The 20,709-nt window shown below is 43.8% G+C and overlaps 1 protein-coding gene across 5 annotated transcripts in view; it reads right to left on the bottom strand.

The window, feature by feature from the left end:
• The window catches only part of Grin2b (glutamate ionotropic receptor NMDA type subunit 2B), a 434,130-nt gene that overhangs the window by 298,526 nt on the left and 114,895 nt on the right, over window positions 1-20,709 (bottom strand). For all 5 annotated transcript variants that reach the window (XM_055610677.1, XM_055610692.1, XM_055610686.1 and 2 more), the window contains one exon: window positions 7,880-8,308. In XM_055610677.1, the coding sequence (XP_055466652.1) occupies window positions 7,880-8,290 (411 nt within the window). In that variant the 5' untranslated portion in view covers window positions 8,291-8,308. The remainder of the gene's footprint in view (window positions 1-7,879; window positions 8,309-20,709) is intronic.

The following is a 20,709-nucleotide window of genomic DNA, read 5'->3' as shown; positions in this document are numbered from 1 at the left end:
CACAAGTGAAGTTTGGGAAGCTTCACTCGGAGCACAACTGGAGAGACCAGAATAAGGGCACAAGTGTGGTGCTTGAAGTGAGGCAGGAAGAACGAGAGATGCTGGGCTTTTGAACCATAGGGTATTAGCTGAATCCCTAATTGTCATTTTCTTTGAGACACCTTCAAAGCCATTCCCACCTCCATGTCCCCTTGCCATCCTAGCACAGAGACTAGACCCCTAGTCCTGGGACTGATATCACTTAGGATGGTGAATGAGGAAGTGGGGAAGATCCATCCTCATAACACCCTCCTAACATTTTTCCTTCCTTCAATAAGAACGTGAAGTCTACAGTGAGGCCAACCACATCCCAACCGGGACAAAAAACAAGTCTCAAAGGACACCACAGAGCAGTCCTGGCATCATTCAGCCACTGACCCACCTCCAGAGAAGCATTTCTCCAGCTCTCTTGCTGAGATACCATTTGGATAAGCCATTTTAAGCAGATCACCCCTTAGAGGTCCTGGGAAGCATTACTAAGCTTCTTTGACCTACAGCTTCCTCATCTGTAAGATGGAGATAAACTGTCTCATAAATTAAATTAAAAAAATAGGATAAGATAAGATAATATGTGAGGGGACTAGCTGGAATCAGGTGACTGAGCCAGAGCCTGACAAAAATAAATGGTTATTAGTGTCAGTTTTTCTCATCACAGCTGCATAACAACTTGTGATAATTAAGCCACTGAGTCTCAGATGAAGGAAACCAATGCCCCAATTGGCTTCTCTTTCTTTGAGATTCAAGAATGGTGTGCTGTATGGGAGTACATCACAACACATACGAAAGCCTAAGTTCAGCAAGCATCATATCTCTTGCTTCATGAGGCTTCGTCTGAACCAGGTGTTTTTGTCTCCCCTTGGAGAACTTGCTTGAATAGCAGGACCAGGGTCACAAGGCTGGAAGTGACAACCTGCACCCACTGGCTGCCCCGCCAACACTTTCTTCTTGTGTGCCACTGCGCTGGTGTAGACGCTGTCACTTTCCTGAACGGTGGATGGGGAGTGGCATTTCTATGGAACATCATGTTTACCATCTTCATTTCTGTGAAAAGCACACTTTTGTCATCAATTTTTACAAGCACAAAAAGGGCCACTGGATATGTGGGTAGTCTTCTCAAGGCCCATTTTTAAAGAGATGGTGTGCATGCCAATCGGCGATATGTGCCGTAGAAAAGAGAAGGACCCAGGATCTGCACAGAGCTGAGAGCTGTATGTGCATGCAGCTTCCAGTATCTTAGAGAGAGTTGTTTGCCCATCTTCCCCCAAAGTACAATTAAAGGAAGGAGAGAAAGCTGGAAAGAGGATAAACTCCAGCCAGGCAGTTCTGTCCTGGCTCCTTTCTTGGCTATGAACTGGGAGAAAGGCTTCCTGGCTTCAGAATCCATTCTGACAGTTCAAGTGCTTGGACTTTGATGAAGGTACATAAACACTCACATTTAGTTTCTCCATCAACAGAGAAGAAATGCTAGGTCTTTCCTTATAAGGTTGCATAAAAAAATGAAAACACTCACCAACAGGTGCCAGGCGTATGCTCTACCCCTACATCTGAAACTCTGCAATAGCAGTTTGCTCCTAGTAAAATACCATGTCCCGGGCCACAAAAAGTAGGTGAAAAACCAAGACTGTTCAGAAACTGCAGGGAAGACACTGGGCAGAGGTCTGCATAACGCCTAATTGTACTGGTTTAAAAGTGGTGCTAGTTAAAGAAATCCACATGAAAATAAATGGGATGAAAATAGGCAGCAATCATGGGCTTATCTGTTCTCTCCAAATGCTAAAGGGGAGTGTGAACTATGGAGAGACAGGGCGCAGAAACAGGAGTCATCATCTCATCTGCACAAAAAACCAAAATGACAACAAAAATTAAAAATCAGAAAACAGAATTCTCCCCCCCCCCCCAATACTCTTTGGAGCATCACTGCTCGACCACACCCTTTAGAAAGGACCGTGTTGGAGCCACAGAGAGTACAATGCAGGGGGGAGAAAGGCTCAGCTGCAAGTTTGGGGGTCAGTCTTTCACTCTGGTCAACCCATCCGCTCTGAACCCCAACCCTCACTCAGCACACCCTTCCCTCTCCTACCACGCAGCTGTAGAGCTCAGATCCCAAGTCGCCTTCCCTGAATCTCCATCCTCCTTTTTGTGTCTCACCTCCTGCCTGAGCCCTTTTCATTGTCACTGATGCCAGAGGCGGAACAATTTTCAAGGACTCTGGTGTTCCTTGTGGAGTGTCTGCTTGCTGGGTGCCATTCCAACATTTTTCACATATTTTCTTTTTATCTTCAAAATGATGTAAATTGGGTAGAAGAAAACCAATTCATATCCTACAAACTGTCTACTGAGCCTCATATCACTTAAGCGATGATTGCCTAAATTTCCCAAACTCATCAGAATGAAGACTGAAATGTGTGACTTATAATTCTTAATTCTGCGTCTTATGAAGCAAAATTGTACACAGAAAGCATGGGTTTCCAAACATGTGTCTCTGGGACTTGAATCTCAGTTCACTGCTAACTGTAAGCTGTGGTATTCTGGACTGGCTTCTTAACATCTCTAAGCTAAAATGTGAAAACCCCATCAATCGGAAAGCTCCTAGAAAGAAATAGAAATGCTTCTAGCCCAATTTCAGATCAGTGTCCTAAACCCAGGGTTTCAGGGAAAATAAAAAGCAATTATAACAACACAAAATAAAATACGTTATTAATTCTCAGGTGTGGGGCTGCCAAGAAGCACCTCACATATTTTTAACAATTCCTTGTCACTATCCTCACAGTATTCTACTCCAAGTCCTTCGGTAGCTTTTTGTGACGTGGGTGTACCTTTTTGGCCATGGCAAGCTTCCATACTCTAGTGACTCTCAACCTCCTGGATGGGACAAGAGACTCCAGCTCCCTTCTCCAGAGTTCCCTCCCTGATTGTTCTCCTGAGTTTTCTTTTTCAGTGTTTTCCAAGATCCCTGCTGCATATCTCGTTTACTCCTCAACCACTCATGAAGGGATACCCCCCCTCCACTGCACAGCGCAGGGAACTGAGGTCAACCACAACAAGCCGATGAGTGAACCAGAGTCCCACATCCAGGAAGTGGTGGCTGAAGCTGCTCAAACTGCAGCTCCTGAGTTCTCAGCAGCTCTGCTTCATTTCCTCCTGTGCTTCTTTCTGCCATAGTGTAACGCTCATTTGCCTCAAGGAGAGCACAGTACTGGCACCTTTACCGTTTAGTTAGCACATGCAAATGTGAGTGCATACTAATTGACCAGATGCTGAGGCAAAGCTGAGAGTCTCTTTCATCACCAATCCTACATCCGACAGAGGGTTGACATCCAAAATACATAAAGAACTCAAGAAATTAAACACCAACAAACTAAATAACCCAATTAAAAAAATACGATCTACAGGGCTGGAGAGATGGCTCAGAGATTAAGAACACTGGCTATTCTCCCAAAGGTCCTGAGTTCAATTCCCAGCAATCACATTGTGATTCACAACCATCTATAGTGAGATCTGGTGCGCAAGCACACATGCAGGTAGAATGCTGTATAAATAAATAATAAATGAATAAATCTTTTATAAATAGGATATCGAGCTACAGAGAATCTCAACTGAGGAATCTCTAATGTCCCCGATGCACTTCATGAAATGTTCAATATCCTTAGTCATCAGGGAAAATGCAAATCAAAACAACTCTGAGATTCTATCTTACACCCATCAGAATGGCTAAGATCAAAAACTCAAGTGACAGCATATGCTGGCAAGGTTGTGGAGCAAGGAGAATACTCCTCCACTGCTGGTGGGAGTGCAAACTTGGACAAACACTTCAGAAATCAATTTTGTGCTTTCTCTGAAAAATCACGAAATTTGCAGGCAAATAGATGGAACTAGAAAATATCCTGAGTGAGGTAACCCAGACCCAGAAAGATGCACATGATATGTGCTCACTCATAAGTGAACATTAGCCGTAAATATAGAATAGCCATGCTACAATCCACAGACTCAACTGTAACAAAAAGGGCCCCAAGGAGGTTGCTTGAATCTCACTCGGAAGGGGAAATAAAATAGACATCTGAAGTAGATGGAGAAAGGGAATTGGATGGGAGAGGGGGGAGGGGGAAGATTGGGGTGGGGATCAGTATGGAGAGAGTGGTAAGGAGAGAGAGTGGTAGAGAGTGAGAATGGAACTTGGGGTGTGTGTGGGGTAATCTCTGGCTCCCTGGTTCCTGGAGATCTATTGGGGTAACCCTAGCTGAGAACTTCTATCAGTGGGGGATATGGAGCCTGAATTGACCATTTCCTGTAGCTAGGGGGGACTTCCATTCGAGAGAGGGGGGATACAAATCCAACCATTAAGCCTTCAACCCAAAATTTGTCCTGCCTACAAGATGTGTAGGGATGAAAACAGAACAGAGACTGAGGAAATGGCCAACCAATGACCAGCCCAACTTGAGACCCACCCAACTGGAGAGAGCCAACCTCTGACACTATTAATGTTACTCTGCTGTGCTTGCAGACAGGAGCCTAGGATAACTGTCTTCTGAGAGGCTTCATCCAGCAGTTGATGGAAACAGATGCAGAGACCACAGCCAAACAATAGGGAGAGCTCAGAGAGTCTCATCATGGAAGAGTGGGATGGAGGATTAAGGGAGCCTTCAGGGTCAAGGACACCACAAAAAGACCTACAGAATAAACTAAAGTTGGGGCCTGGGGGCTCACAGAGACCGAGCCACCAAAGAGCATGCAGGGCCTGGACCTTGGCCCCCTACACATATGTATCAGATGTGCAGCTTGTTCTTCATGTGGGTCCCCTAACAATTGGAGTAGGGGTAGTCTGTGACTCTGTTATCTGCCTTTTGATCCCTTTCCCATGGCTGAATTCTCCTCTCTGCCCTCAGTGGGAGAAAATGCACTTAGTCCTGCTGTGACTTGATCTGTCAGGGTGGGTTGGTACCATTGGGGGAGGGGCTCCCTTTCTCTGAGGAGAAGGGGAAGAGAAAATGGCAGGAGGGAATGTGAGGGTGTGACTGGGAAGCGAGGAGGGAGAGGCTGTTATCATGTTATAAATTGATTAAATAAATAAACTAATGAAAAAGAAGAAAAATTAAAACACACCACACACCACACACACACACACCAGAGTTTGAGGCTGAAACTTTTCTCCTGGCGACCTGCAGGGTTCTTCATTTGCTTACATGCAGATACTCCAAGCCTGTGTACACCTGGGCACAGCATGGGAATCTAAACTGTCCTTGCAGTTCCTCTGACCCCATGAAACCACCTCTGGGGCCAACATCAATCCTACCGCCTACCCTCCATGACCAAGCATCCAGCTCCCTGGCTACCAGCTGTTTCTTCCTTCTTCCTCTCTCTGACTTTGGGCCAAAACCCAATTAGAAATTATTTACTCTGTGTTAGGACTTCTTCCAAAATAATCACTGCTCGTCTCCTTTTACTAATGGAGAGAAGTAAAGGTGAGGTGAGGATTTGGATGAGGTAAGAGTGGAGTCAGGAGGAAGCGTGGCTCTCATGACAGAGACCCTGGAGATCTGCACTACCAGATCAATTCCACCTGTTATCCCTAGGAGGCGGTAGCGAGCAGCTTCTCTGCAGAACTGTGCTGCCCTGCTCATTCTTGCTCATTCTCTCCTGCAGTGAGCCTTCTGCCTGGCCTGACATTAAATCAGGTGCTAGATTACTATGACATTTCCCACAATGCCATAGGACAAATAAGCAAGAAAGGAGCAAGTAAGAAGGTTTGTGGAGCCCTCTCCAACCTCACCCTTCTCTTAGGGGCAACAGGGCATACAGTTGGCAACTGCAGTTAAAGTGTGCCTTCCAGGCTCTACAGCGTCACTTTGGATGTGCTATTTAATCTCTCTGAGCCTTGGTTTCCCATCTGGAAGAATTGTATTGTCACATAGCTCAGTGGCAGTGAATAAGATAATGTATGGACAGGCTGACTGCCTAGCATTTAGTGAACACTCTTCAAAGCTCCCAGAATGCACCAGGGAGCAAGAAAGCCCAGGTTGCACCCTCAGCCCGTTCTTTAATATTCATGTTGAGAATCTGCAAGAGGTACTGGGGGATTGCAACCAATCAGCTCATGCACAAGCGCCCTACTCCAGGGAAATAACATAGGTTTGCAATAACTCAAATGAGCAGCAACAACAACATCATTCTTATCTGTTGTACTCTGGAAGGAAGCACATATTTATTTATGATTTTAAAATTTGGCTCTTAATCATACCACCATTCTTCCAATACAATATTGTACCCTTAGAATACCATGCATAAAATGAAACATAATTCACCAAGACAACAATCTTTTCAAATTATGTCTACCCGAAGCAAACACCCAGTGGGTTTTGCCACCGTTGGTGCCTTTTCCATTGTGTTTGAGTTGATTCCACTTCATGGTATGAGCGACTCCTGCCGGCATTTGTTTTCTAACGTTCAGTTAGGTATCCACGTGAACACAAGAACCCCCTCCTCAGGTGATACTGAAGCTTCTCCGAATAAGGCCCTTAGTCCAGCCTTCCCTAGACTGTACTATGGGAAGGAGAAGCAGTGGTCATCCCTCCTGCCACCTACAGATGGCGACCCTGGTCATAAGGGGTAGTCTCTGCTAGATCTGTCCTGTGGTGATTCTTATCTGGTCAAGCAACATGCTGTGCAGGTGAGGTGAGACTTGGGGTGCTCACAAGCATTCCTGACCACACAGCATCCTTTAGATGGAAACGTAAAGGCAGTTCTGAAAGTGATAACAGCAAACTCAGATGACAGTACTAAGGTGGAGATGATTCTAAAAGTGACTAAGGTTGCACTTATCACAGGGAGGTGAATGGCTAAGCTAAAAATAGCTGAAAAGAACAGGTGAGGGCTGTGGAAGCTAAGCAATGGGGACTGATCGGTGAGGAAATGCAGCAGAATAACTAACAATGGCATAAAAATGCAAGTAGAACCTTTTCCCTGTGATTTCAGACTCAGTGCTGATGTCAAGAGAGAATCTGTCTGTCAATAGACATCTAATCTAATGGTGAATTCAGGTGTTTCCTTTCTGGGGCTTCAAAGCAATGTCCTCAACTTTAACTGTCCCCTGGATTCATCCGAGGAGGTTTTCAGACCCCAGAATCTCAGGCTGTGATGAAGCCACACATTAGAGCCATTCAGAGACTTTCAGGTAACTCCATTGTGCAAGCATGGTTAAAACTACCTTCAAATCTAGTGACGGAGAAAACAAGGCTTGTTGTGAGAAAACAAGGGGCTGATATCCACTTAAATGTGGAGATCCTGAGATGAGTATGGGTGCCTTCCTATTCCTGTAACATCTGGGTCTTCACTGACTGTCTGCACTGTCTGCTTAGGGCATTTTTCTTTTAAAATTCTTGTGACCATCCTGGGGGAAGAACCATGATAGAACAGAGGATACCTTATAGTGTCGAAAGATCTGCTCACACACCTGTTTGGAAAAAAAATCATCTACCAAGACTCCAAGTTTTCCTATCTCTTAGTCACAGACAAACAGACCTGTCCTTGATCAGTGGTACTCAGCCTTCCCTAAGGCATGACCCTTTACCCCAGATCATAAAATTATTTTTCATTGCTACTTCATAACTGTAAATTTTCCGCTGTTATAAATCACTATGTAAACATCTGTATTTTCCAGCAAGCTCAGGTGAAGGGGTCGGGACCCAGAGGTTGAGAACCCTTGCTGCATCGTTTTCCTTTTTTTTCATCCCCTGTTTGACTATTCACTCACTCAATGTGCTCTGCCTAACTTCTGTCATTAACTACTTAGTTTTGCCTTAAAAAGACAACGCATCATTTGCTCCTCGGAGTAGCCGCCTTTTACCTTATCTGCCATTATCATAGATGAGCCCCCATGGATGCCCAGGATGGGGGTGAGAGTCTGAGCAGAAATGAAATCGAGGATCTGGGCGATGGCTTCTTGGTCCGTGTCATCGGCGAACACCACCCCCTGGATCTTGCGGTCAGACATAAGATCGCAGATCCGGGTGATGATGCTCTTGGGGTCCGTTTCGTTCATGGCTACCAGCTCCACCCGGGGCACTACGGAGAGATGATGGAAGTCATCTTTCTCGTGGGCGTCTTTTATGGCCACTTCGTCTGAAGTGCCCACTAGGATGACGGCGATGCCGATGCTGGGCGGGCTCTTTTGGGAACGAGCTTTGCTGCCCGAAACGGCCAAGACGGCCAACACCAACCAGAATTTGGGAGAACAGCACTCTGCACTGGGCTTCATCTTCAGCTCGTCGACTCTCTGTAAATACAAAGGAGAGAATGGTTTTAAAACATGACACCCTTGTTAGGGAACGCCTCTCTGAAGTGTCTGAATGCCGGCGTCAAAAAACTCATCTCCATTTGCTGGCCATGAAACCCAGTTTCTCTCCCCAACCCAGTCTCTTAATTCCGGCGTTCACTGGGCAGGATGCGAGGAAAACCGAAATTTCAAGAGCCTAATAAGTCTTTGACTAAGAGAAGGCGCAGCCAGCACACAGAGCTAAAGCAGGGGAGGATGCGCTGGGAAGCGTGAGCCAGCCAAGCGCACACCCTGAAGACAGCAGTAAGGGCCTTACTGTTGCCGGGACCCCTGGCACTCTAGTCACAACCATCCTTGAGTTGCCCTTGGCAAAGACGAGGCCAACTGAGCTGCAAAAGGGAGCTCAGCAGAGGTTGGCCGCAAAACCCGGGCCCGGGTAAGATAAATCTAAGACGCTCCAGGCATGAAGCCCCACTTCTCGCTGCCTGCCGGACCTCATGTTTGCCTCCCAGAGAGTGAGAGCCAGGAAATGCTTCAGTGTTTCCCTTTTAGAATCTGTCTCCTGACATTAAATCAGACAAGCAACGCATGGGCACTTAATTTTAATTGATCTTTATAGTCACCCAGAAGGAAAAAATTAAAAGGAGTAATAGCATCCCATTTTATACGCGTTGACGCCAAGGCTCAGTGACGTTAAGGGACCCACCCAAGACTTGACACATCAAGTGAAGCAGACTTAAAACATTTTTAGTGTGTGTGTTGTCTTTGTAAGTACATACTACATGTGTGTAAGTACCCTCGGAGTCCCGAAGAGGCATCGAAGCTCATGGAACTGGAGCTACACGTGGCTGCAAACTGCCAGTGTCGGTGCTGGAAACCAAGCAAATGTCCATACACACTGAGCCACCTCTTCAGCTCCACGTGAAGTAATCCTGAACCCACTCCTCTGATTTTCACACCGTAACCTGTGTTCTATAGCACTCTATGCCCCATGCTGCCTTCCACATCATTGATGACTGGACCGCAAGATGAAGTATCCTTCTGACTTTTTGTGCATCAAAGGCAGGAACAAGCAAACACGAGTCACAGCTAGTCACGGCGTGTCAGCCTTGAAGGTATCTCTGTTATTTCCAACAACACTGTAGCTGTAACTTCCCGAAACGATGGCCTATATATTTGCCTACAGCTCACTACCTTCTTCCTACAAAGAACTCTTCCCTTTTTCATCTCCACACAGGCTCTTAAAGCACATACCACACAGCCGACCAAAGATGAAGACCTCTGTAGAATATGAGCTGCGGTCATTTTTCTTTCTGTTTCTTATCATTTGCCTTAAGTGTCTCCTATTTTATTAAACTGGTCCTGCCTGTGTTCCTTTGCTTTGTATGGCCATTTCTCAGACAGTGTTATACACTATGGGCTAGAAGGTATTTTCATCACATGCAATGTCTTTGCTTCCCGTGAAAATTCTGAAAATTAGGCTTTTTATTCCCATTTCTCAAATGGAGAAACTGAAGCTCAAAACGGTTATGTAATCCTGCAAGGTCCATGGTGTTACGATACCAGAGGGCAAACAGATTAGCATCGTATGATTCTCTAAGAAAACAGATGACAAACTGCACCCAGAGCCACAGAGACTCTTATTTTTCTATAAAACATAAAAACAGGGTTTAATCTCTCCTGCTCTTTTGACCACCACCACCAACAACAAAAGAGGGCTATATTTATATCAGGAACCTAAAAATTTGAGAATTTGGCTAACAAAAAGAAAAAAAAATGATAATGAAGATATTGAACAAAGAAAGCTCAGGAAGTATTCAAGCTGAGCAGACTGACCACAAAGGATATTAATGATTTGGGAGTGAGCTGCTGGGACATTTTGTGGCTGAGGAAGCACAAAATCCACTCCAGTTCTTGGCAGAAAACCTTTCGGAACTCTTGCTGCTATAGTCATCATCCTTCAGCACCGCCCGAGAGGAAACCTGTATCAATTGCCTCGCTTCTCCTGAAAGAAATAATACGGGTGTCGCTATGGTTCACACCTGGCAAAGCTCACTCCTGACAGCTTTCTGGTGTCTCTGTTTCCATAGAAATGAGGAAACAGCTCCATAGTTACAAAAGCCCATGATGGACTACGGAGGGGCTAGGCATGGTCGGCCAGGAGACCCAGCATCTCCTTCCAGCATTTACGGAAAGGCAACAGAAACCAGGGGCTTGATTAGCATCAGATACTCAGTGGGAGACAGCTGGGTTTAGTCTCTGAAAGAAATGGGGACTAAAAGTATATATAAAAATCTGCTCAGTCCCGAGGGCTGATTTTCAACGAGAAGCCTGAGACTTAGAATTTGGCAAAAATCTACCCACTCTCTTCATTCCAGTAGGATTCTAATCCTACAGCTACAAGTCCCTAAATTAGATTTCTTCACATTTAAAACCGGCTCGCTCGGCCATGACAGTTTATTAACTTTAATGCACCCGGTGCTCTCCTGTTTGAAGCTTTTATTTGCTCTCTTTAAACACTTCTTGTGTTCTTCCATTTTCTCTCACACAATATATTATACTCTTTTATGCAATGGCTAGTGGTGACATTCCACAAATAGGATCTGGTTTGGTCAAGCATCTCTGTTATACTTGGGACAGAGCAAAGCTCTTTACAAAATAATACATTATGGGAGATAGCAATGACAGAGGGACCGTGAGCTGAACGGAGACCGAGTTTTCAATACAAACTCAATTTCAGAGGGGAGGGCCGGTTGAGAGAAAGTATGCGGCCCAAGATAGATGCTGCCATTCCCGCCTTCAGACACACTGAGACTAGACTGGATGCTCTAGTCTAGATCCTGCCCTTTGCTGTCCAGTCTTTCCATTTGACTCCACCCTCCCCAGAAGAACTAGGGAGTGCTTCTTTTGACGCCTCACCAAGTCTCAAGGTCTACCTAATGCTTTTGATTGGTTTAATGCGCTTGGACAATGTCGCATCTGTCCATCCTACCCAGCAGGAGACCTCCTCACAAGCAGACCCTGTAGGTGAGCAAGCACACACTGAGCACCGAGCACCTTGCTGGTGATGTTTTCCTCTCGTTCCCATTCTTCTGCTGCCGGTGGGAACTGAATCCAAGACCTTGCCAAGTTAAGCAGGTGATCTATAACTGTGGTATATGCCAGCCCAGGATCCTCAGTTTCTGTGCTGAGGATGCCATGAACACACGCTCTGCCATTCAAGATCATCATCTGAGAGAAGATAATAGCCATGAAAGAACTCTTTTGTCTCATTTCTATTTACATTCTTGGGATGCAGCAATGCACTGACTCCTATACAATAAACAGGAAAGAGTCCATAAATTATAGCCAATTTTAGGTCTCTACCATTACATTGGAGCACCCATAAAAACCGTGATATGTAACAATTTGTATTTCAGACTGTTCACCTACTGTGTGCTAGATACTGTGGTTGGCAGATTTTTATGCATTATTTGATTCCTATCAAGACACTGTAAGTCAAGATTCTCCCTGCGTTATAGATGACAAAAGAGATCTGAAAGGTTAAATACATGACCAAGATCATGGAGCAGGGTGGGCTTCCTAGTCAAGTTTGTCTGATCCCAAAGCCTTTCTTTTTCCATTCTGGGAGTGTCTCTTAGTACAGGTAGATGGAGGAGAGAATGAACAAATGAATGAATGAATGAAATGACTAACCTGGCTTCAAAGCAGCCTCAGGTTAATGAAGTGCATTAGGGTGAGGTAGTCAGCTAATTACTGTTGTCTGTTTTGTCATTGGTAAAATCAGGATAATAGGCCTAACCTACATACCTGCAAGGGATTGCGAAGATCAAATGATAATATGTATATGGAAGTGCTTTGAAGACTATGAAAGACTCTACAGAGGCAAGGGGTGTTACTGGTAAGCTTTTAGAAGCTGTTCAAGGAACCTAGCTATTTTTGACAGCACAAAGTGAGCATGTGGGAGGTGGGGGGTGAGAGAATGTCAGACAGAGACTGAAGGGAATGCTAAGAGGAACCGCACCCGGGGCAAAAGACATCTATTCTCTTCTGGTATAACTTTCTGGAAAAGATGTCACAGTAATGTCCTCAGGGTAACCACTGCCTCCGCTGGTAGCACCCTGGCCATGTAGCCGAACTCAGGCACCCCTTGGGCTAGGGGCCAATACTGAGTGAATATCATGAAGCTCCAAGTCCTCACATTATACTCTCAACTTGTGCATAAAAGGGAAGCAAACAGAATCGGTAAGAAGGCAGCAGGGTTAGACTGACCATCACTTTAGTCTGCCCTCTGCTTCTTTGACATTTGGGCTGAGTGACCCATGCAGAAGGCTTCATTCTTCAAGGTGCATGATTACAACAGGACACAGCCTACACTTGCTCTTAACTGTCTCTACATACATCTGGTGGAGGAGATGCTACAACACTCTCTTGAAAAAAAAAAAAGCTGAGTCCCAGGATAACTCCAACAGGAAGCACAAAATATGAATTTGTAGGAAATATTAAGTCAAAGTTGCCAAGGACCACCCAATTGGGATGCTGTCTGGAGTCACTCCAGACATGAAAAGAGGCTGGGATGGGAATGTGGCAGACAGTGGCCAACCAAGAAGTCAAAGTTTGGAAACTAGACAGATGCCATTGTACATGCTTGTACTCTCCGCACATAGGAAATCTGGACAGAGAGATTCCAGACTTGACCAGTCTGGGCTACGCAGGGTGATTGTGTCTAACGAAACAGTGGCAGAGCCATGTTTCAGACCTAGGAGCTTCCCAAGCTATGAGAAAAGCTAGAAATCTGTGGTATGCAAACCTGCCATGCTGAGAAGGTAGGGAAGGTAAGGAGGCCTTCACAGTGAAAGACACGAGTATAACCTTTCTGAAGGTCAGTGTGAGCATTAAGATACCAAGACAACATCCAACAGTAAAAACATCAAAAGATAATGATAAATCCGCACCGGCACCAAGATGATACAATAGTCCTGAGTACATATCAATCTAAAAACACAAGTTGACACTTATAGAAGGGCAGTTAAAATTTCCAAAAACAACAAAACATAAATTCAACAGACAAAACATCTTGTCAATTAATACATAGAAAACTTTTATAAAAAGTATGAGCAAAAGCTTGAATTAATTCGGATCTCTAGAAATGCATGTAAAAGAATACACATTACTCTTAAATCTATAATGTGCCCGTACAGTCTACAGAATCAAAATGAAGCAAGCGTAACTTCTTAAAATGTGTTTCAGTGAGAAATACAATTATGTTTTGGTTTGATTTATTTGAGATAGGGTCTTTCCCCCGGCCCTGAATGTCCTATGTAGATCAGGCTTGGCCTCAAATTCACAGATATCTACCCCTGCCTGGCTTTAAAATAACTTTTTTTTTAAATCACATATTTAAAATATTTTAGGAGAAAATAAAGACAAACTGCAGTACAAACCGAACCAGAGGTGGTGGATGACTTCAAGGAAACAGCATTTTAAAGATGCAACAAGGTGAACGCACACATCACTCAGAGAAACAACTGTGGGTAGAAGACACAAGTCAAGGCAGACAAAATCCCAGCACCAGCAGCAGTGAGCATGAAGCCCCTCCCCTTGTCAAGAAGACACTTGCAAAGACACTGCAGGGAGAAGAGACTCAGTTTTCTGCAATGGAGAAGCTCTAGGTGCATAAGCCATACTCCAGGGCAGGTCGTGTGCTCAGGCAGACAACACAAATTGGGCTCCATATGGTTTGTTGTTTGGTATGTTTGTTTGTGTTTTTTTAAGAGAGAGAAAAAAAACATGAAGTTTCATAGGGAGGAACTAGGAGGAGTTAGCAGAGAGCCAACTATAATGTCATCAAACTATAATCTATGAAATTCTCAAAGAATAAATCATATAAATATTTGTTTCATAGATTTTTTTTGTCTCATATTGCTTATTATAATTTCAGATTGTGTGTGTTTGTGTTTCGTGTGCTTTTTCATTTTTTTAAAAAAGTTCTGATTTGTTTGCTTTTTTTAATTTGTTTGTTTTCCAAAGAGCGTCAGAGAGTAGACATGGAATTGGATGGCTGGGTGGGGAGGAGCCAGAGGAGGAGATGGGGGAGGGAAAGCCATGATCAGAATATATAGTATAAATCTTCACTAAAAGTTAAATAAAACTAATGACAACAAAAAGGTTAAAATGAGGAAATCAATAAAATGCAGTACAAAGGACAGACATAATCAGGCCCAAAATGATCCTCTAAATGACAAAGTTGTGAGAGAGGGAACAGACAGAAAATAAGGAAAGATATAAAGAAAACATGTATCTCAAAACATGCAAAGCAAAAATTACAAAAACAATGAAGGAAAATCTTCTGAAATTAGTTGCTCTTAAACTTTAATGCACAATACTTAATAATAATGTTAAACAGAAAAAAGTACAAAAGAATGTCGAATTTTTAAAATAAAATGATGAATAACTGGTTATTGAGAGCCTCATCCAGAACATACCAAAATCACACCTTGTTTTCTCCCAACTTTCTTGATTTGCATCCTGCACCCACCACCCTGCTCCACCCTTGCCAAAATACAAAGTAAATCTTCAGACAAAACAAGATGATTATAGCCCTCTATCACATATGGACATAAAGTAAAAAATACCATGTTAGCTAGCCAAGACACATGGTATATTTCTAATAATAATGATAGCAACAATGGTCAAATGTGATTGATAACAAGAAGCAAGGATGGCCTAAATATGATCTACTTATCAAAATAATTCCTACTCTAAAGAACCAAAGCAGACACACAGGATAATTTCCAAACAATGGAGAAAGCACATGCATGAACAGGAATGCCTAGTCACAGCAGAAAAGATGAAACATTTAAACAAACAAAAAATTCTTTGATAATGGAAAATAGATCCTAAGATTTTTCCTGTAAGCTACACATCAAAAACCTTTGATCTTATTCCCTTTGTCACCGAGAAGGTTCAAGGTTAATTTTTCAGAGTTACTGGAAATACTAATAAAATAAATCAAGAAAGTGAAAATTTTTTGCTGGGTCCGACAGTGCAAACTTACTTAATTTTAGCTATGTGGAAGCCTGAGGCAGGAGAGTTACAAGTTCAAGGATTGTCTAGGGTACTTATTAAGTCCAAAGCCATCTGATACCTAGTGAGACTATTTCAAAAGAATGTTTTGGAGGCACTGGAGCTGTAGGTCAGTGGGAGACAGCTTGTCTTTCATGCTCAATGCCATTTCAACACCACAAGGTTAAGTTTCAAAGACATAAGAGCAAACAAAAAAAAAAGGCATTTAATCAAGAATATATAGTTATCTACATAGAGAATCTGATAGATTGTAAGAACTGCTTGAATTAATATGAGCGCAACAGGACTTGTAGATAAATGCGCCTTTTAGAAAAAAATCATTACTTTTTTTCTAACCAACTAGAAAACATAATACTCATAATAACAAAGACAACTGGGAATTATTTAATTAATAAGGAAAAGCCCTAGCCAAATCTTTACAGAGAAAAACGTTGACCGTATTGCAGGAGATGACAGAACACATCTTTGTCTGAACCAGTAACTGAGGTGAGTCATGAACCCAGCGTAGCTCTAACCTGTCTGTGAAATAGAACAGAGAGAATTTGCTCATTAGCATACTTGTGCAATTTCAAGCTCCAACTTAGTTTGGAGCTTAAAGTTAGACTTAAAAAAAAAAAAGATCTTTTGTTATTTTTGCGCTTGCTTGTGTGTGTGTGTGTGTGTGTGTCTGTGTGTCTGTGTGTGTAGCATGTGTGTGTGTGTGTGTGTCTGTGCAGTGGGTGCATGCAGCACCCTCTAGGAAAAAAGAGAGAGGGAGAACAATGGATCCCCTGGAACTGGGGCTCTAGGCAGTTGGGCATCAGCATGTGAGGTGATAGGAACCTAACCCCTCCTCTGCAAGAGCAGCAAGCTATCTTAACCAGCCCTTCCGTTCAGCCCGGGAGGGTGGAATTTTAGATCTTATCTAGACCAGGGGGCCGAAGATATGGCTCAGTTGGCAGAACGCTTGCCTGGCATTCGTGAAGACTGGGGTTCAACCATCAGTCGTGTAAAACCAGGCATGGTGATATACACCTATAACCCCTACACAGGGGAGACGTGGCAGCAGGATCACGGGTTCAAGGTTGTCCTCCACTACCTAGTGAGTGTGAAGCCAGACTGGGGAATGTATGAAACAGAGTACAAAGGACAGGTCTAACCAAACAAAACTGAGCCTCTAAATGGTGATGACTACAGTATTGACTGTGTGTGTGACACACACACAGAAACAGAAAGGGAGGGAGGGAGAGAGCAAGAAAGAGAGAGAGAATGTGGAGCTCCTGTTCCTGAGTCAGAACACTCAGTTTGGACAACAGATGCATTCACTAGCCACATGAAGCAGGGCGGTGTGGGTAGCCCAGATGGCAAGCCTGCACTGTTGGATGCCATTCTAAAGAACAAGACCAACATCTATTTCCAGCAGGGGAAATACAATGGTATCTACACATTTTTTTCATGTTTGCAAATTCAATTTCAATCTCTAAAATGTATGGGGGAGTCAGCAAAATGTCCAAGTGGGTAAAGGTGCTTGCCATACAACCCTGAGACCTGAGTTTGATCCTCAGAACTCATGGTGGAAAGACAGAGGCCGATACTCAAAGTGTTGTCCTCTGACCATTATCTATGCATGACCATGTTCACACCACCACAAGCTTCACCATCATCATCATATAAAAACGTTAGGTGCTTAAGGTCTATAACTACTAAAAATCAGCTAAATATATACAAATGAGACATAAAAGGGACCAATTTTTGCTTTGGGCTGATTCTAAACTTCACAGCCATGTCTGAGTTCTCTCTGTCTCTTGCTTTTTCACTGTATAACAACCATCCATTCCTCTTTGGGGACCTGAGACTCCCTGACTCCTGTTTTGTCTTCAGAGGCTGGGAAGCTATCAAGACTGAGACTGAAACCGCTGAAGCCAATGAAGAGCACCAGGTTGACTGGAACATCTTACAAGCATGCCAAGCCTGCGCTTCAACTGTATGGCCGACATGGCCACAAGCAGGACTCTCTCCTGGCTGGAAACATACTTGAGTAAGTAAGCTACTCTAGGGAAGAGTGTCAGCATGTCGCAGACACCACGGATACAAAGGATGGAACTAGACGACGAGTGAAAACAGATCCTAAGTCTAGTTGCTTCTGGGGCAGTATGTGGGAGAGGCAAGCAACAAAGGTGGAGGGCAAGGGAAAAATTCAAGCAAACAGATGTCTGGAAAGAAAGCCATCAGATCCTCATAACTCAGGAGAGGACACTTTCTTAGACCACTACTCCTTAGATGCCCCACAAACATCTGCCCAAACATGCTAAGAGCAAAAATGGCTTTAAGTTCACAGAGGTATTTCTGCCACGCCCTTCCTTGCTCTACTAGGTAAGTGCCGTCTTGCCCTCACTCCATCAACTCCTGTGACCGCCTTAGCCGCTCTGCTCTGTGAACCTCCAGTGGCCAAACCCAGGGCTTTTTAGCTGCGCCTTCCCCCTGCTTTGTGAACAAACAGGTGTCAGTTCTGCCAGAACCCAAGTTCTCTGTGGAGAGCTGAACAGATGACTAAGGATTACATATCACTTTACATCTGTGTGTCTTAAGACAAACAGAGATGATCAACTGCACTCTCACCACAAGCAACCACTCATGACTGCTTTTTTCCCCTTTGATAATCTGCAGGAGGAGGCAGTGAAATTGTTCAATGTTTCTCTTCTACCATCTGCTCATGGTTCTTAATTATAATTGATTTATATGCCTCCAAGGACAGTGTAGGTAGTCCCACTGAAAGCCAAATCTTTTGAAACCAGAGTCTGATTGTCTCCATTTTTGTAATCAGTTGGGGCAATTGTGTACTCTAACAGCAAAACAGCATTTTTAAATCTTAATAAAAATTATTGGCTTGTCCCTGACTATAAGGAGGGGAGTGGGTAAGGAAAATAAATGGGACGATTAAAGGAGAATTGAGAAGCAGGAAAAACTCCACTGGAAAGGAACTCAATGATTTTAGGACAACAGAGAGCAGGGCTAGGAGCTGGACCACTCAACTCACAGGCATTTTGCAGAAATGAAGTTCTGGGATGCAGATAAACAGCCTGTGTTGGACTCAGTTAGAAATACTGGTATTGAGAAAAGCTGTGTCTATGGCCTGAGCAGGGCCCATGCCACCATAGCCACCAAGAAAGCATTTTGTGAAAAACTCACAACATCGGTTCATAGTGGAAAGGGCAAAGCTTTGCATTTCACAGGCGTGTGTTGAGCCCTTATTCTTTCTTGTGTGTACATATTCCTATGAGTATGTGCACGTGTGTATAGGGATGAATGTGTAAGTACATGTGCGGATAGACACCAGGGGTCAATAACAAGGACCATCCTCAATCACCTGCCACCTTACTTTTGGAGTTAGAGTCTCTCACTGAACCTATGGTGTATCAGTTCAGGGAGGCTGGCTGGCCATCCGGTTCCAGGGACCCACCTGTATCCACCTCCCCAGTGCCAGGATTACAGGCACTTAGTGCCATGCTTGGGTTTGCCCATGGGTGCTGGGGATTTGAACTCACAGGAAGCAAGCACTTTACCAACTGAACCCTCTCCAAGCCCTGGTGTTGAGAAATGCTGTTTCTAAGGCCTAAGTGTATTCCAAGCCACCAGAGCCTTCGTTCTTTGGCAAGATCATAGGTGACTTTCTTTTGTTCCATACGCCTCAGCTCTTCTACCCATAAAATGTGAGCTAACCTCCTTGTCAGAATTACTCTGAAAATTGACTTCTCTGACAAATATTAATCAATCATTTTCTAAGTGCCTGAGGACACCCAACATGGAATGGGATCCAATTTCCAAGGAGCCATGACAGGCGAGTCGGAAATCACTGTCATGTCCTGAGAACCCCCAGAGAGGATGCCCCACGTGCTGTGGGATTCATCTAATGCTGCTAACAGATATTTACAGGGAATATCTGGAAATGTAAAGTAACATGTCAGTCTCATCCCATGGGTTGGGGTTTTATGCTGAATAAAAGGGGGAAGGGACACAGAGAGCCAAGCATGATAATTCATCTCTCTTTACTTCACGATTAGCACACATGAAATATTTCTTGCCTCCATGGCACTACCAAACCCTTCCTTGAGTTGCTTTTGGTCAGGTACATGTCACAAGAAAATTAACTAATACAATCAAAATAGAAACATGTGATAGGGTTTTAAGACAGTTTTATACAAAGTCAATGCCCTCAGTTCCAAGGAGCTGCTGTTGAAACTTGGCTTGTACACTTGCTTATCTTCAGAGAAAGGGAAGACAGAAACAGAAAATACTTCGTCCTCATTTCCCTGCTTATAAAAGGGGGATTATCATCCTCTCACAGGGTCGTTGTGAATATTAAACAATTTACTTGAAAGCAACTAGCAAATAGCAGGCACCTGGTATTTATTCACTGATGGTGAATCTTCCCTGTTCAGAGGCAGATAAGGAGTTTCTTTTGATTCAAATTACTTAGAAAGGAACCCAAGAGCTTCTACTATCCTCCCCTGCTCTAACCAGAGTACAGTTTCCACTGACCTCAGAAACAGAAACCTCAGTTCCACAAGGAACAATCTACCATGAGCTGTACTGAAAATAGATTTGAAATCTCGAGGTTGACCGGCAATGCCCCCTTTTCACCTCACCAGCCACTAAACAGCCTCCACGTTTCATGCTAAGTAATAGGACAGATTCATGTGAGTATTTCCACGCAGCCATGCACTGTATCTCAGTTGAATCTTTAGTCATCAGCTGCAGGGAGGAGAAGGAGATACTGTAGGACTTCGTTCCCGTTATGTTTGCCAGTAAAATGACTCTTGTGCCAACCCTAATGAAATGACATATGGGCTACATCTGTCTCCTTTCTCCATCCCCAGTACTTAACAAAGTGACACACACAAGATCAGTGCTCAATAAATGCTTGTTCATGACTGGAATGAATAAACAATACCAATAATGAGTCACCACCCTCCAGTTCCGCCAATATGCAAACAAATAAAGACGGTATTCTAGAACCTTCCTTTCCCAAAGTATTGAACTGCAAGGGAAAATGCTGGAAGCATCAATACTGCTTCTGACGGCTTGATATTATACAAAGATTGCTTCAAGGTCAATGTTCTTTGCTAGTAATTACTTTATATATCTAGGGCCACTTGCACACTAAACAGGCAAGTGTCAACCGATGTCTAGGTGAGTGTTACATGTATGTGTGCACATCAACCCTCTTTCTCTTGCCCTGTGCTGAGGAAACACAGCACCCAAACACGACATGGTTTTCACCACTGAGCCTAGGTTTACAATCAACCTCTAAGACTGTGCCTCAGAGAGCCCAGTAG

This window comes from Psammomys obesus, unplaced genomic scaffold (assembly GCF_907164565.1).
Source record: "Psammomys obesus unplaced genomic scaffold, mPsaObe1.curated_primary_1811, whole genome shotgun sequence".
Taxonomy (NCBI): Eukaryota; Metazoa; Chordata; class Mammalia; order Rodentia; family Muridae; genus Psammomys; species Psammomys obesus.
The sequence above is the reverse complement of the archived record's forward strand: the minus strand, read 5'-3'. Positions and strand labels throughout refer to the sequence as shown.